The sequence below is a fragment of the Anolis carolinensis genome, unplaced genomic scaffold, assembly GCF_035594765.1.
Source record: "Anolis carolinensis isolate JA03-04 unplaced genomic scaffold, rAnoCar3.1.pri scaffold_9, whole genome shotgun sequence".
In the NCBI taxonomy this organism is placed as follows: Eukaryota; Metazoa; Chordata; class Lepidosauria; order Squamata; family Dactyloidae; genus Anolis; species Anolis carolinensis.
In genome coordinates this window covers 17,877,050-17,895,694 of record NW_026943820.1, presented here as the reverse complement: position 1 = coordinate 17,895,694, position 18,645 = coordinate 17,877,050, and the positions used below count along the sequence as shown (strand labels likewise).

The 18,645-nt window shown below is 39.0% G+C and overlaps 1 protein-coding gene across 2 annotated transcripts in view; it reads left to right on the top strand.

Moving 5' to 3' along the window:
- Positions 1-18,645, top strand: part of slc7a10 (solute carrier family 7 member 10) — an 84,417-nt gene that overhangs the window by 44,648 nt on the left and 21,124 nt on the right. For both annotated transcript variants that reach the window (XM_062961570.1, XM_003225360.4), the window contains exons 2-4: positions 2,802-3,006; positions 15,196-15,347; positions 17,532-17,657. In XM_062961570.1, coding sequence (XP_062817640.1) covers positions 2,802-3,006; positions 15,196-15,347; positions 17,532-17,657 — 483 coding nt within the window. The remainder of the gene's footprint in view (positions 1-2,801; positions 3,007-15,195; positions 15,348-17,531; positions 17,658-18,645) is intronic.

Sequence of the window (18,645 nt, the reverse complement as noted above, 5' to 3'; positions counted from 1 at the left end):
GCTACCTCCTGGCATCTCCTTATATAACCCACAGCGAAAGGAAGTCACTGAACCTGTCGGCACATCCCTTGTTGTTTAAAAGCCATCTATTAGCATAACTGTTCTTGTTCCAGACTCTGTAATGTCAGGTTCTCTCAGGCTGCTTTAGCATTCAGCATTCAGGATAATTGTCTTCCTTTAAGCAAGTTCTTCTGAATATCAATTAGAGTCTCTCCGTCCGGGTCTAAAATCTTCACCAGGAAGTGATTTGGCTGTGATAGCTGAGTTCTTCATCTTTTCGTAACACCTTGTGTTTTGTCATTACAACAAAATGTGGATGCATTAATTTCCCCCTTCTTCTCAGCTGTTGCAGAAAAGCAACATTTTCTGGGATGGCATTTTCTGGCCATCCCAGAAAACGGATCTCAGTGGTGGGGAACGAAGAAAGATGGTTCCCTCTGCTTTTCCCCTCTTTCCCCTCACTCATGGGATGATGTCTTAGGTCTTCTTTTCCTCTTCATCTGCTGAAGGAATTAGGACTTTGATTTTGTTTCATAGGACAGATCTACACTGATCATTTAGGCAAGTGTGAGTTAGGGTTTCCCTTTAGGGTCTTGCCCAGCACGACTGGGCAGCTCCGCCTTCTTGAGCAGGAGCCACACCCACCCCTCTAAGCCACGCCCCCCTTTCCAGGGGCCACTGAGTAATATTTTTTTCTGGAAAGGGGGCAGTAGGCCAAATAGTTTGGGAACCACTGATCTACATTGTAGATGCGGTTTGACATCAGTTTAAATACTATGACAAAATGTTATGAAATAATGAGAGTTGTAGTTTTGAGGTCAAATTTGGACTAGGACTGCAGATATGAAGGGACCATGCCTGGCAAGCATTACACCAATAGCCCAAAGTTTCAGATTAGAGAAAGATATGTTGATGGCTTTTAATGAGCCATCAAGGATTGAAGCTTCAGAAAACAAAGGTGTAAGACAGAAATGTTGGCTGTGAACAAAGGAGGTTTAACATACGCACATTATAAGCCTGTTTGTGTTGGTAAACAAACAGGTTTGGGTTTATCTGGGGTGGCAGGAGATCACCGATTTCTGCATATATATATGAACAATGGGTCTGGCTACTTGCTTTGGCTTGAGTTTGTTTAGCCTTCCAGTTCCCGAGGATAATTTTGTAGGGTTATGTAGAGTTGGCTGACTTGAAACATTTTATAAAATACATTTCAGATTCATGAAATAGATACAGTATAGAAAAGGATAAAAGTTATACAGAAAGTCATGAAGAATAGGTATAATGTATTAAAGGGTTAGATATGATAACTGTTGCTGGTTTGGTCTTGAACTTCTGATGCTTTGAACCTGCACAAGACTTGAAAGGGTCTTTTTAAAAAGAAAAAAAAGCATGTACAGTGTTCCCTTACTACTTCGCAGTTCACTTTTTGTGGACTCGCTGTTTCATGGTTTTTTAATAAACTCTAAAAAGCTATTATAAATAATAAAAAATTACAATTCACAGCCTAAGGAAGGGAGGAAGGAGAAGCCGAAGGGAGAGAAAAGGAGCCCAAGCAGCAATGGGAGGAGAAGGAGGTGATTTATCAACACACGATTGGTTGATAAAGACCTAAAATAGTGTATAACTACTAAAATAATGTATAAATATTAAAATAAATATAGTGTCCCTACTTCGTGGATTTTCACTTATTGTGGGTGGTCCTGGAACCTAACCCCCGCAATACCCTGTTTCCCCTAAAATAAGATATCCCCAGAAAATAAGACCTAGTAGAGGTTTTGCTAAATTGCTAAATATAAGACCTCCCCCGAAAGTAAGACCTAGCAAAGTTTTTGTTTGGAAGCATGTCCACCAAACAGAACACCAGAGCTTGCAGGATCGGTAAATATACGTACCATAGAGTGTTGTGCATGGAAATATTGGTAGTAACAAGAAATAATAATAATATGATAATAACTTTATTCTTGTATCCCACCTCCATCTCCCAGAAGGGACTCAGGGCAGCTGACACAGGGACAAGCCCAACAACAACATAAATTTACATACGAACAGAAATTTAAAACAGTAACTTAAAAACAGTATAGCAATAAAATATAATATAGAAATTCTTGAAAGGATTCACAATTTGGTTATCTATTTATCTATTTAAAAAATTGTAACTCATAATGTGCACCTTGCTTATCCACTATTGCAACCTAATTGTTTTTAATTCGATGTTTTAATACCATGTTGTGTTTTTTCGGTTGCTGTGTATATATTATTATTGGTTTTTGTTATTGTTCTTTCATGTTTCATATTTTATATTATCATTGTTTTGTATCTGATTTTGCTGTAAACCACCCCGAGTCCCCTTCAGGGGAGATGGAGGCGGGATATAAATATTATTATTATTATTTGGTTATGCTAGTTTGTGATGACAACTACTGTACAGTAGATAATAAATTTTCATTTTTTAAAAATTCAACCATAACTTTGAATTCTTCTTCGTGGAAAAATAAGACATTCCCTGAAAATAAGACCTAGCGCCTCTTTGGGAGCAAAAATTAATATAAGACACTGTCTTATTTTCAGGGAAACAGGGTAAGTAAGGTAACACTGTACTTATTTCTGAGCCTTTGGTGAACTATAAATATTGGGAGGGGGTACCATGCTTGACAACAGTTTTACAAGGCAGATGTTGGTAAGATATTAATCCAAATTAGGAAGAGAAGAGTTCAAATCTAACAGATTCTTTCTGAACAGTGAAATTAAAAGTTCTTTAGATTAATGTAGCTCTTTCTTCAACTTTTCTTTTTTTCCCCTAGGCAATATAATTGGCTCCGGCATCTTTATTTCACCCAAAGGAGTACTAGAACACACTGGTTCAGTAGGACTCGCACTGATAATTTGGGTGCTTGGAGGAGGCATTGCCGCACTCGGGTCATTGTGTTACGCGGAGTTAGGTGTGACCATCCCTAAATCAGGTGGAGATTATTCCTACGTCTCTGAGGTTTTCGGTGAATTAGCTGGGTAAGTGTAGTTTCACTTTCACAATGTTTTGCATTTATGTCATGCTCTTTGAGCATTCAAAGGTACATGTGATCTCAATTATGCTTAGATCTGTGTGGTTACATGTTCTTCAAGCATCCAGCTTCTTCTCACCTGTGTGGCATAGTGCTATGAGGAATGGCTTGTGCTTGTTGGCAGGAGGTGCTGAGCGCATCATACTATAGCACGACATTACAGCATGCCTTTGCTTTGTGTGGCCACCTTTGTATTAAGGTGGCCTTTGGGAGCCACATTGGGAGATAGAGCACAGCCATGACATTGTGGCCACATATCCAATGCAGGATCTCGGCCATTGTTTATTAGCTATGTCTTTAATACAGTAGAGTCTCACTTATCCAACACTTGCTTATCCAATGTTCTGGATTATCCAATGCATTTTTGTAGTCAATGTTTTCAATACATCGTGATATTTTGGTGCTAAATTCGTAAATACAGTAATTACAACATAATATTACTGTGTATTGAACTACTTTTTCTGTCAAATTTGTTGCATAGCATAATGTTTTGGTGCTTAATTTGTAAAATCATAACCTAATTTGATGTTTAATCGGCTTTTCCTTAATCTCTCCTTATTATCCAACATATTCGCTTATCCAACGTTCTGCCGGCCCGTTTACGTTGGATAAGTGAGACTCTACTGTACCTTGGAATAACCATAACCAAAGATCTAAAATCCATAGAAAGGAAAAACCTAGAAGAATTAAGAAAACACATGGAGGGGAAGTTAAAGGATTATAATAATCTGCAATTATCATGGTTCGGCAGAATAGCCCTAGTAAAAATGAAAGTCTTACCCAAAATAAATTTCTTGTTCAGAATGATACCATTAATGATTTCAGAAAAGGAAATAAATAAATGGCAACAAATGATAAACAAATATTGCAATAATGGTAAAAAGAACAGATTAAACAAACAAATTTGGTACAACTCCAAAAAAGAAGGAGGATTGGGCCTTCCGAATATAAAAAAATATTATGAGGCAAACCAATTAAGATATGTAGTAGAGAAGATGATGGATGGAGAAGGTTTGGAATGGATGGAATCAGGGAATAAGGCAGTTGAGTGAAGAAAGGATAACATATTCTTCAAGGAAATCTCAAAGAAAGATAAAACAAATTGGAAATATATCATTAAGAAATATAATGGAAATATGAAAAAATATAAAGGACAATTAATTAATAAGAATTCAGTTTTAACGCCAATAATAATGGAAAAAGATTTCCCAAAGGAACACTAGATAAAGAATTAGAAAAAAGGGAACTAAAAAAGGGTAGGAAATTGGATAGAACAAAAAATGGAAAAGGTAAAAATGAGAGAATTGAGAGGAATTGTGGGAGCTGAAGTCCTGGAGGGCCCAAGTTTATCCATCCTGGTTTAAGGTGTATTTCCCATTTTGTATCCCCATATGTACATTTATGCAAATTGCATTTTTTATGCCCTTCCTTTTTGGGGTCACCCTAAGGTGCAAAATACATGCACATTACACTGATTTGTCAGCAGCACATCATTTTTTTCCGCTCTCTGTAGATGCCTGGATTTTAATGGGTTTTTATGGTCCGGTTTCAAAACTCTGGTTTTAATGGGGGTCAGGATTTGAGATTCTTGAATATAGAATTCCAGAGCATCTTACTAGAGAAGTTCTTTGCACATAACAATGTTTTTGCTGACGGGATGGAATCAAAGCCAGCTTTAGGACTGGGTTTATGGCACCAAATATAATAACAGAGGAAAATTCCATTGGGATTATGGATATATGCTGGAATTAATTCTGAGCAGGAAAATTTAAAAAATTGAGCTAGTTTAATATTTGATGTTATGGGCCTTCGGATTCCAAGTAAACAGTTAAGTGAACTTATCCGTTTACTTTTGAATACCATTAATATTTAATTTAATTTTAATGTTTGCATATTTTTAGATTTTAAATTGTATTTCATTTGTTTTGTTAAGTTGCTTTGAGTCTCTCTTTTGTAGAGAGAGAAAGCGGGTATTAATAAACATAACAACAAGTTATAGCAACCTTATCATTTGGTATTTGTTGGCGAGATTCAGTCAGAGAAATGTTGCCATCATTTCCCCTTGAGGCAGGGAGAGACTGAGAGAGAGAAAGAGACTTGTCCAAAGTCCCTGAATCACTTTTCTTGGCTTAATGAGGATTTGAACCAGGGCTTCCCTGAGTCCTAAGACAACACTCAGGCTGGAGCCACACTGCCAGTTTCTGAATCCAGATTATCCGATTTGAAATGGATGATGTGAATCAACACTGCCATATAATCCAGTTCAAAGCAGATAATCTGGATTCAAAAACTGGATTCTATGGCGATGTAGATGGGGCCTCAGGCCACTATACCATACTAGCACCAATATGTGAACCCTCTCATAGGTTTTAATCCAGTTCACATAAAACTGGATCATGTTTTGCCATTGCTTTCCTCTGAGAATTGGCTGAGCAGGGATTCAAATGCCGATATCTCAAGAGTCCAGCACATTAGACCGCATGAGTCTCAGTTCAATATACCCCGTATTTAAAAAGTTTATTTCCCGTCGTACAAAGCAAACTTACAATAAAGGTCCGTCCTAAGACCGGCGCATGGGATGTATGGCCCTCTAGATGGTGTTGAACTGCAACTCCCATCTGCCCTTGGCAATACAGCCACAAATGAGTGAGTACGGAAACTGCAGTCCAAAGTCTAGACAGGTATACTTTTCCTAGCTCTTATTTAAAGGAAGAGCAGTGGAAGTGCAATGGGTTAAACCAGGGGTCCCCAAACTTTTTAAACAGGGGGCCAGTTCACGATCCTTCAGACTGTTGGAGGGCCGAACTATAGTTGGCCACCGAGCAATAAATAATAATAATAATAATAATAATAATAATAATAATAATAATATTAACAACAACAACAACAACAGCAACAATAATAATAAAAAAGAGGGTTGGAAGAGACTCTTTGGGCCATTGAGTCCAATCCCCCTCTGCCTTTGTGCACCGAAAGCACAAACAAAGCACCCCTGAGAGATGGCCACCCAGAATCAATGTTAATAATAATAATAATAATAATAATAATAATAATAATAATAATAATAATAATAAAGAGGGTTAGAAGAGACCCTTTGAGCCATTTGGTCCAATCCCCTTCTGCCTTTGTGCACCAAAAGCACTAGCAAAGCACCCCTGACAGATGGCCACCCAGCCTCAATGTTAATAATAATAATAATAATAATAATAATAATAATAATAATAATAATAATAATAATAATAATAATGGTTGTAAGAGAAGAAGAGACCCCTTGGGTAATTTATCCCAACCCCTTTCTGCCCTTGTGCTGTGGGGGCTGGATAAATGGCTTTGATGGGCCGCATCCGGCCCCGGGGCCTTAGTTTGGGGACCCCTGGGTTAAACCCTTGTGCCGGCTGAACTGCTGAGCTGAAGGTTGCAGGTTCAAATTCACGAGATGGGGTGAGCTCTTGTCTGTCAGCTCTAGCTTGCGGGGACACGAGAGAAGCCTCCCAGCAACACATCCGGGAGTCCCCTGGGCAATGTCTCTGTAGACGGCCAATTCTCTCACACCAGAAGCGACTTGCAGTATGTTCTCAAGTCACTTCTGGCATGATAAAAAACATCTAAAGGAAAAATGTTTTCAAAGATGCATGTATTAGGGAAAACATACCTGCCAAATCAAAACAGTTGGAAGGCATCATGTATTACCATCAGGACTAGAGCTATAGCACTGGATACCAGCTTCTAAAATAGAATAAAATAGAGAAGGTATGGGAGTTGGTAACAGAAAGGGAATATTAACCATATTCCTGCTTTCTTCTGAGAACATTGGAAGGTGTAATCTCTTCTTTTTTTGATAGCAGTTGCTAAGATGTAAAAGTGTTAAGCGAAAGCTAAGAGCGATTAGGCTTTTCTTTATATTATTCTTTTTTCATTTAAAGTTTGGCCCTAAAATTACTGTAGGAATCCTGTTCTAACCAGAAGTTAATTAACCTGCACATTTTAGAGCTGCTTAATGAAATCACAAAAGCTTTAATGGCCATCAAAGTCCAGTCTAACCATATATATGTTTGAATTTCTTTCTCAAATGAAGGTGAGAGGAGATTAGTAACCAAGGGAGTGCATAATAAGCAGATTTGGCTTGAAAAAAGCCCATCCTCCCCACCTTTTGGGGTTGGAGCGGGGGCTTAGGTTACAAATCCCTCTAGATTTATTGTACTTTATTTTATTGCATCTTCTGCATATTTCTACAACTTGAAAAAAGATCTGTTTGATGCTATTTGTTTGGCATTGAAATATCTAAGCCAGGGGTCCCCAAACTAAGGCCCGGGGGCCGGATGTGGCCCTCCGAGGTCATTTACCTGGCCCCCGCCCTCTGTTTTATAATATAATATATTGTATATACATATAATATTGATAATAATATTATAATGTAATACAATATAACACTAATAATAATACCATATAATAATATTAATTATATATTCTATATTACATATAATATTACTAATAATACTACAGTATAGTGGTATAGTTCAATATAGTAATATATAATGCTAATATTGTGCTATGCTAATAATATAATATATTGTATGTACATATAATTTGTAAGCCACTCTGAGTCCCCTTTGGGGTGAGAAGGGTGTGTACAAATGTAGTAAATAAATGCAGTAAATAAATAAATAATAAATAAATACATTTTAGACTTAGGCTCACCCAAAGTCTGAAATGACTTGAAGGCACACAACAACAACAACAACAACAACAAAAACAACAACACAAATCCTAATTAACTTGACTATCTCATTGGCCAGAAGCAGGACCACACTTCCCATTGAAATCCTGATAAATGTATGTTGGGTTAAAATTGTTTTTATTTTTAAATATTGTATTGTTCTTTCATTGTTCTTGTTGTTGTTGCACTACAAATAAGACATGTGCAGTGTGCATCGGAATTTGTTTGGTTTTTTTTTTTTTTCAAATGATAATCCGGCCCCTCAACAGTCTGAAGGATTGTGGACCAGCCCTCGGATTAAAAAGTTTGAGGACCCCTGATCTAAGCTAATGCAGACGTAAGGCAACAGGTTGGAAAGGCTGCCTGTAAAGTTAAACCTAAATGTAAGTTTAGCAATAGAACAATTCAGATTCCAAAGAAAGGACCATTACAGCAGGAGACCAGAGTGCAGGGAAATAACTGTCTGCAGTGCTCTCCTGGAAACGGGACACAGGACGTCATCAGACAGGCAGTGAAAAAATGGGGAAAGCGGGAAAAACTGGGGGGAATCGTTCTCCTTCATTCCCTACTGTTTTTCCCTGTCTTCTGGGATGGCCTCCCATCCCACAGCATTTCCTGTCAATTTCCGTTGTTTCGTTGTTTCCATCCCATGTTCTCTAATTAGGAGTTGGGTAACACCTGACTCCTCAAAAGGCACTATGGGCTCTGTTGAACACTGCTGAATCGAAGCCCCATGGAGTCTCAACAGAAGTTGCCTTACGTCATGTGATGGACTCCATGGGACTCCGTTTCGGCAGCATGGAGAAATGGGGAGAAGACGCAGAGAAGGCTGCGTCTGATGAGGTCAACAGACAAACAGGGGGGCTCCCCAGTTCTCTGTTGTTGAGGTGCCCTGTGACCAAAGACTTCATTCCATGCCGTCTACTCTCCATCTCTCCGCTTAGTCCCACAGAGGCCATCACATGACGCAGGCCAATTTCAGTGGTTGCCCGTTGGACTCTGTTGTGGCAGTGCAGGGAAATGGAATGAAGACTGCGTTTTCATGAAGTGAGTTCTACCCGATTCCCAATGAGAGAAGCTGGAGGGAAGCCTGACAGAAGTGGGGAAAGACAGGGAAAGGACGTGGGATGGCTGCAATCTCTGAAGATGGAAAGGCACAGGATCTTGACAGTATGGAATAATCTATATATATAAAAGAGTGATGGCATCACGGCGACTCACAAAACAACAAAAGTACAGGCCCCCCGCAACCTCGAAATTTGACAACACAACCCATCATCCATGCCTCCAGGTTGATACAACAAAAAGAAAAGAAAAACAAACTCCTAATTAGAGGGAGAGCAATAATTTTTTTTTATCCAATTGCTGCCAGTTTAGAGGGCTAATCTCTGCCCACTTCGTCTCCTAGCAACCAACTCCTAGCAAGCAAAGGGACAGCCAGGGTTCAGTTAGGGGACAGGCAGACTTAGGCTATCTAATTTGCACTGGATTATATGGCAGTGTAGACTCAAGGCCCTTCCACACAGCTATATAACCCATTTAGAATCTTATATCATCTGCTTTGCACTGGGTTATCTTGACTCCACATTGCCATATAATCCACTTCAGTGTGCATTTTATGCAGCTGTGAAGAAGGGGCCTCATATAATCCAGTTCTAAGCAGATAATATAAGATTATCAATAAACAGTAGAGTCTCACTTATCCAACATAAACAGGCCGGCAGGATAAGTGAATATGTTGGATAATAAGAAGGGATTAAGGAAAAGCCTATTAAACATCAAATTAGGTAATCGTTATACAAATTAAGCACCAAAACATCATATTATACAACAAATTTGACAGAAAAAGTAGTTCCATGTGCAGTAATGCTAGGTAGTAATTACAGTAGAGTCTCACTTATCCAACACTCGCTTATCCAATGTTCTGGATTATCCAATGCATTTTTGTAGTCAATGTTTTAAATGCATTGTGATGTTTTGGAGCTATATTCATAAATACAGTAATTACTACATAGCATTACTGTGTATTGAACTACTTTTTCTGCCAAATTTGTTGTCTAACATGATGTTTTGGTGCGTTGGATAATCCAGAACATTATATAAGTGAATGTTGGATAAGTGAGATTCTACTTTAATATGAAATAATTACTGGGATAGAATAATGCAGAACAATATAATCTCTAAAACCAGGACAGTAAATAAACAGGGGAATTCCACACAGGAAACAATCAGGGCCAGCTAACACCTCCCAACAAAGTATTCCCATCATCAAAGTCTGGCAAATCCTCTGTTTTCTCAGGGCCACAGACAGTAGAAGCACATAAAATATCGCAAACAACACCACTCTGAAAAGAAGGGAATTCCAGACAGGAAACAATTAGGGCCAGCTAACACCTCCCAACAAAAAATTCACTCAAGGAGGAAACAGCCAGGCTTTAAAGCTGCAAGGCCATTACATCCTAATCATTTTTCCTAATTGCAGCATTCATACTTGCCTCCAACAGAAAAAAAACCAATCAGAAATATTGTATATTCACAACCTTTAGGAAATAATATCCCCTGATGGCGCAGCGTGTTAAAGCGCTGAGCTGCTGAACTTCTGGACCAAAAGGCCGCAGGTTTGAATTGGGGGAGCGGAGAGAGCCCCCACTGTTAGCCACAGCTTCTGCCAACCCAGAAGTTCAAAAACATGCAAAAGTGAGTGCATCAATAGGTACTGCTCCGGCGGGAAGGTAACGCCGCTCCATGTAGTCATCCCACATGACCTTGGAGGAGTCTACGGACAACGCTGGCTCTTCGGCTTAGAAATGGAGATGAGCACCAACCCCCAGAATCAGACATGACTGGACTTAACGTCAGGGGAAAATGTTTACCCTTTACCTTAACTACCACCAATTCCTCAATACTTTATTTCCCATACTACAGACTTCTCCACAGCAACGCGTGGCCAGGCACAGCTAGTAATAATAATAATAGTAGTAGTAATAATAATAATAATAATAATAATAATAATAATAATAATAATTGCCATGCCAAAAGATCTCAGCCGGCATTTGGAAACAATAGACATTGACAAAATTACGATCTGCCAACTGCAAAAGGCCACCCTACTGAGATCTGCACACATCATCCGAAAATACACTTGGGAAGTGTTCGACCTGTGATTTTGTGATATGAAATCCAGCATATCTATCTTGTTTGCTGTGTCATAATAATAATAATAATAATAATAATAATAATAATAATAATAATAATAATAATAATAATAATAATGAGCCGCTATCAGGACCTCAAGATTGAACTTCAAAGACTCTGGCAGAAACCAGTGCAGGTGGTCCCGGTGGTGATGGGCACATTGGGTGCCCTGCCAAAAGATCTCAGCCGGCATTTGGAAACAATAGCCATTGACAAAATTACGATCTGCCAGCTGCAAAAGGCCACCCTGCTGGGATCTGCACGCATCATCCGAAAATACATCACACAGTCCTAGACACTTGGGAAGTGTTCGACTTGTGATTTTGTGATATGAAATCCAGCATATCTATCTTGTTTGCTGTGTCATAAAATAATAATAATAATAATAATAATATAACTTTATTTATATCCCTCCACCATCTCCCCACGGGGACTCGGGGTGGCTCACATGGGGCAAGGCCCAGCTAGCACAATTTACAAAACAACAGCATAAATACATTAAACAATATACAAAAAACAGTAAAACACAGTAAGACAATAAAACAAGAGTTAATACAGCAGTAATAATATCAATCAACCACCAAGTGCAATTCAGTCGACTTCATTGGTGAGGGGGAGTGCAGCAGCAATATAAAAATAAAATCATCAGTTAAAATACTGGAATAAAAGGGACCTAATAAAATTCAGGATAGAATTATAATGCCAACTGAGGCTGGTCATCCAGTGACTGTCTCACCAAAGGCCAACCTAAACATCCAGGTCTTCAGTTGTTTCTTGAAGGAGGATAGAGAGGGAGCCAACCTAGGAACAAAAGAAGATGGTTCCCTCTGCTTACCCCTGCTTTCCAAGCTTACATGTGATTTTTTTTTCCGTGTCAGGAGCAACTTGAGTTGCTTCTGGAGTGAGAGCATTGGCCGTCTGCAAGGACGTTGCCCAGAGGACACCCGGATGTTTTGATGTTTTTACCATCCTTGTGGGAGGCTTCTCTCATGTCCCCGCATGGAGCTGGAGCTGATAGAGGGAGCTCATCTGCGCTCTCCCCAGGTGGGATTCGAACCTGGCAGCAACCCAACCTTCAAGTTACGAGGCTTTAACCCATTGTGCCACCAGAGGATCCAGATAATGTGGCTGATTTTGCTCTTGCTTGTAGTTGTCAGGGATGAGGCCATCTCCCAGGAGCGCTAAGGTGGTCTCCTAGGATCCCACAGTTGCTCACTTCTGTAGTACAAATTGAAAACAAGGGCTGACAGTCAAGCATAACTTGAAAAAGTTACTTTTCCTGGACTATAGGTCCCAGAACCCCCAACTGATAACAGACAAAGGATTTGCACAGGTAAGGGATTGTATGTTCCAAGACTGGGATTGATTGGATTTTGTTGGACCTGTTTTATAGTGCCCCCACTTGAATAGCTTGAGCTGACCCCATATTTTACTTCAGATACCATTTCACAGCTATGTTCATAATGTGAAATAAACTGATCCAAACTTACCCAGTGAGCTGCTAGAACACATGTGTCATCCTCACTGAAAGTAATCTCAAAAATGCCACAGATTCTCCTAGTTGTATGGATGAGCTGTGTGTTAATAGGAGGCAAGGTTTCTTCCTGCCATTATTATGTCCCTCTCCATTCCTGGCATTTTTTTTGTTTTTGTTAAAAGCATCATGTTTAACTGAGGAATCCAAGGATGGCATATTAAGTGATAGACAAGATTGACTCACCAGACCTGGGCTACTGTCAGAGACATGTCACACTCCGAAGAGTACACAATGATGCTGGTCTTCAGAGTTCCTGGACAAGAAAGAGGGAGAATTTTTATTTGCATACCATTGCAGGCATAATTGGGACTCGACAGTGCAAAAAACTATTTGAGCCAAGGCCACTTCCAAAGGCATTACTCACATCTGAGCATCTGTGAAAGGATACTTAATTTGATCATGCAGCTGACAAGGATCTATGCTGCCATATAATGCAGCCAGAACTTCATTATATGGCCAGTGTAGACCCATTTAAAACAGCTTTATTTACATATAAAAAGTACCTGCAATTTGAAGTTGCACTTTGTTTTTAGAGATGTTTCTATGATGAAAAAGTGTATCTTAGAATCAAAGAAATGTAGTATTACGTTCCTCTTTGCCCCCTTCCCTTAGAATCATAGAATCACAGAGTTGTTAGAGATCTCAAGAGCCATCCAGTCCACCCCTTTCCTTCTTGTTTCCCTCTGTTCGGTTTTTTACATTGTGAGCTCTGTGAGGGCAAGGGCCTGTTTGGTTGCATTTTTAAATCCCCCGAATGCTGATTGTGCAAATTAATAATTAAATACAGTGGAGTCTAACTTATCCAAGCTAAACGGGCCGGCAGAAGCTTGGATAAGCGAATATCTTGGATAATAAGGAGGGATTAAGGAAACGCCTATTAAACATCAAATTAGGTTATGATTTTACAAATTAAACACCAAAATGTTATGTTATACAACAAATTTGACAGAAAAAGTAGTTCAATGCACAGTAATGCTATGTTGTAATTACAGTATTTACAAATTTAGCACCAAAATATCATGATATATTGAAAACATTGACTACAAAAATGGCTTGGATAAGCCAGAGGCTTGGATAAGCGAGGCTTGGATTAGTGAGACTCTACTGTAGTTAATGACAGCCTGAGTCCCTTGGAAGGTGGCAATAATATCCAAAGTTCTGATGGTCTAATGCATACAAATACATTCTCCTCAAGAAGCAACTGGACATTTTTTGTCTGATGTGGAATGATTGCATTCAATACAAGGTTGTGGAGTCAAGTTGTGCATGTACTACCTATTATTGTGCACATTCACACTTTGTCCATTCAGTTTGTACATTTACTGGTGAGAACATAAGAGTCAGCCTTGTTAGTGGCTGCTCTTAGGCTCTGGGATACACTCCAGAAGGAACTTCAATCTGCCCTACCCTGCTAATCTGTTTTTGGTTTTTTTGGAGAGTCTTTCCTTTAGCAAAGGCATTCCTGTTTAAATAGGTATTCAGCCTTAACTGACATAGGGCCCATCTACACTGCCAGCAAAGGTAGTGTGGATGTCGCATTAGCCTGAAGCATCCAAACAACGCACCCAGGCTAATGCGGATTAACCTGGGGTAAATCTTTTTGTGCGGTTTACACCCGGGTTAAAAGAATATTTGGAAAGATCCAGGTTACTTTCAAACCCCCCAAAGGAATTGCTTGAGAAGAACTTTTGGCATGTCCCTCCCAGCTTTTTTTCATGGAGGGTCTCTCTGCCAGCATTATCCTCTGTGCTAAAATGCATGGGGATATTTCAATATATGGGGCCCCTGGTGGCACAGTGTGTTAAAGCGCTGAGCTGCTGAACTTGTGGACCGAAAGGTGCCAGGTTCAAATCCCGGGAGCGGAATGAGCGCCCGCTGTTAGCCCCAGCTCCTGCCAACCTAGCAGTTCGAAAACATGCCAATGTGAGTAGATCAATAGGTACCGCTCCGGCAGGAAGGTAACGGCACTCCATACAGTCATGCCGGCCACATGACCTGGGAGGTGTCTACGGACATCGCCGACTCTTCAGCTTAGAAATGGAGATGAGCACCAACCCCCAGAGTTGGTCACGACTGGACTTAACGTCAGGGGAAACCTTTACCTTTACTCTCTCTCTCTCTCTCTCTCTCTCTCTCTCTCTCTCTATATATATATATATCTCTCTATATATATATATATATAGTGAGTGAATATCTAGCTATCTATCTATCCACACACACACACACACACAAATATGTCCATATGCATTTTAGCATAGAAGACAGTGCTGGCAGAGAGATACTCCATGCAAGGTTGGAGTGCGTATGTATCTATCTATCTATCTATCTATCTATCTATCTATCTATCTATCTTAACCCTGTTGTACTTGTTGCTAATTCTACTAGCAGGACACTGGTCTCTGCAAAGGAGACAACTTGGGCCATTTTTGTTTATTATTTGTGTCCATATCCTGCCTTTCCTCCAATGAACCCAAGGGAGAAGATATGGGCCCCATTCCTCCTTTTATCCTCACAGGATCATTCAGAGGTCGGTCAGGCCAAGGCAGGGAGACCCAGTGAGCTGCATGGCTGGATGTAAAACTTAAGACCTACCTCATCACTATCCCACATTGGTTGCCAAATGCCCTCTGGAACTATGGAGTTTAATGGGAGATCAGTTCCTTTTTGTTTGTTTCTCTTGGTTGCAGGTTTTTACTGCTGTGGAGTGCAGTGCTTATCATGTACCCCACCAGCCTGGCTGTTATTGCACTGACTTTTTCCAACTATGTTCTACAGCCAGTGTTTCCTAACTGTATCCCACCCTACAAAGCCTCCAGAGTCCTCTCCATGGTGTGTTTATGTGAGTATTTGTCAATAAACCTGATCCCTGTATGCATTTGACTGCTGACAAGGCCACCGCCAGAGGTGAGCAAGCCAAGCATCCATCGTCAAAATGTCTTGAGATAACTGTTCCCTCTACGTCAGTGGTTCTCAACCTGTGGGTCCCTAGATGTTTTGGTCTTCGACTCCCAGAAATCCTAATAGCTGGTAAACTGGTTGTAATTTCTGGGAGTTGTAGGCCAAAACACCCGGGGACCCACAGGTTGAGAACAACTGCTCTAAATCCTCTCTTCGGACCTTAGACTCCACCTACATAGGGGTGCCTTATTAAAATGGGAGCGAAGCAAAGTTTTAAATGCCATTGTGGCTCCTAAGTCAGAATTTACAGCAATGATACCATATCAGTATCTGGACATAACACTAAACCATAGTTTAACATTATATGAATGAGCCTCATATAATGAATTGTGAGTCATTCTTTCCTACCCTCCTCCTCCTATATTCGGGCATAGCTATATAGTTTGTCATTTCATCTTATCTAGGAACTTCACAAACTTTTACTCATTTGATGCTGCCTTTATTGGAAAAGACATGGTTGAAACTAACCACAGTTTATTCCACTTCGGATGAGATGACAAACTGATTGCTGTTACTACATTACCCAACCAAGAAATAAATTTCTTAACTGCCAGGAACCCCAGTTAATGAAAATAACACAGACAAAAAATTGTGGGCATTCATATATCCTGAACTGTCTTCCATGAAGATATACACGTAGGTGTTTGTTTCTTGGGAGGAGTTGCATGAACATTGTGCAAAGAACACTGACCAAGACCCTGCATCAGCATGTAGCTACTACAATGGAGCTCTGTGGCCATAGATATTTCTGGCAGTGCAATCCACCAAAACCTGCCACAACTGCTTTTCTCAATTTGCTCTTGTCATGCAGTTCTCACTTTCCCAATCTGTTATGTTTTGGAAGCTTTTCAGCTGAGATACTGCCTGGTCTAAGACATAATTTTATGGAGGTTATGTTTGGTCATCAACAACGGTAAATGTGAACCCCAGAAGTCACAAAATCCTAAATCCAATTTTGTAAATATAGTAGACTCTCAGTTAAGTGGAACTCGAGCAACTGGCAAAATAAATAAATAAAAGAAATAATACTTTAAATAAAAATTAAAATAAAAGCACAAAGTTGCCTTATAATAAAACTGCGTGGACATGAAGCACCATTAGTCTTTATTAGTCTTTATTTGCTTTTAATTATTGTATTTCAATATTCAATAATTAAAACAGAATTTCTGGCAGGATAGAGTATAAGAGGCCTATTTTTAATAGTAACTACCAAGCAATCAGAAATTACAGTAGAGTCTCAATTATCCAAGCTAAACGGGCCGGCAGAAGCTTGGATAAGCGAACATCTTGGATAATAAGGAGGGATTAAGGAAAAGCCTATTAAACATCAAATTAGATTATGATTTTACAAATTAAGCATGAAAACATCATGTTATACAACAAGTTTAACAGAAAAAGTAGTTCAATACACAGTAATGTTATGTTGTAATTACTGTATTTATGAATTTAGCACCAAAATATCACGATATATTGAAAACATTGACTACAAAAATGGCTTGGATAATCCAGAGGCTTGGATAAGCGAGGCTTGGATTAGTGAGACTCTACTGTAATTTTATCTGGCATCTACCATCTATCTATAGGAACCATGGTGGCGCAATGGATTGACCTGAAGGTTGGGTTGCTGACCTGAAGGTTGCTGGTTCTTATCCTTGAGACCGGGTGAGCTCCTGTCTGTCAGCTCTAGCTTGCAGGGACATGAGAGAAGCCTCCCAGCTAACACATCTGGGCATCTCCTGGGCAATATCTCTGTAGACAGCCAATTCTCTCACACAAGAAGTCACTTATAGTATGTCATTCTGACATGATAAAAAAATCTAACTATGGATTCTGATTAAATGGGAGTCTACTGTATTATTTTGGAAATACTGTTTCTGGCTTGAAAACTTAGTTACTGCACAAAATCTGGTGTAATCCAGTGTATACACTCCATTGCCTTCTTTGCAATTTCCCAAGTGTTTGAGTCTAGATTGGAAGCACTTTTAATTTGGAGTGCAGAATAGTAATAAATATGAAATCTTACTTTGTTTTTTTTAAACACGGAATTATGTTTTCTGCTCTCCAGCTCTCTTGACCTGGGTGAACAGCACCAGCGTCCGATGGGCCACGCGCATCCAGGATATTTTCACAGCAGGAAAACTCTTGGCCTTGGGTCTTATCATTACTGTGGGTTTCATACAGATCTTCAAAGGTACATAAACTCAGAATGTTAGTGTGGTATTTCTTGTGAACTCAAGTCCCTGTTTATTTAGATTGTATTTATTTTAAGCCAGTTATGTATTGCCTGAGTTTCATTTTGCAGTCCCAAAGTGGTACACATACATACCAATATAGCAATACGAAAATGTATATGTATATGTAAAATGTGTAATTGATGCTACATTAGTTCAGACCCCTCAATTCGTTTAAGTTAGAAAATGAAGGGTATGTGCGCCAAGTTTGGTCCAGATCCATCAAGCAATGGAGGCGTCTTTGTGATACAAACAGACAAACCAACAAATAAACATACGTGTTTTCACACACAGAGACTCATACAATTTAGTCATCACACTTTTTTATTTTCTCGTTCTTCGTTTGCTTGTTTTGGTGATTTATGATTAGGAAGCAACTATAGAAATACTGTATATACTCGAATATAAGCCGACCCGAATATAAGCCGAGGCATCTAATTTTACCACAAAAAACCTGGGAAATCATTGACTCAAGTATAAGCCTAGGGTGGTAAATTTCAGAAATAAAAATAGATACCAAAAAATTACATTAATTGAGGCATCAGTCGGTTAAATGTTTTTGAATATTTACATAAAGCTCAAATTTAAGATAAGACTGTCGAGCTCTGATCAAATCATTATTCTCATCTTCTTCAATGTAAATGTGCTTATGTATCCTTTTAATAATAATAGAGTAAAATAATACATGTAATAATAAATAGAGTAGAATAATAAATGTAATAATAATAATAATAATAAGATCAGAGTGAAATAATAAATGTATTAATAATATTAATAATAAAAATAGAGTAAAATAAATGTAATAGTAGCAACAATAATAGAGTACAATAATAAATGTAATAATAATAGAGTAAAATAATAAATGTAATAATACCAATAATAATAGAGAAAAATAATAAATGTACCATATATTCTCAAGTATAAGCTGACCCAAATATGAGCCAACCA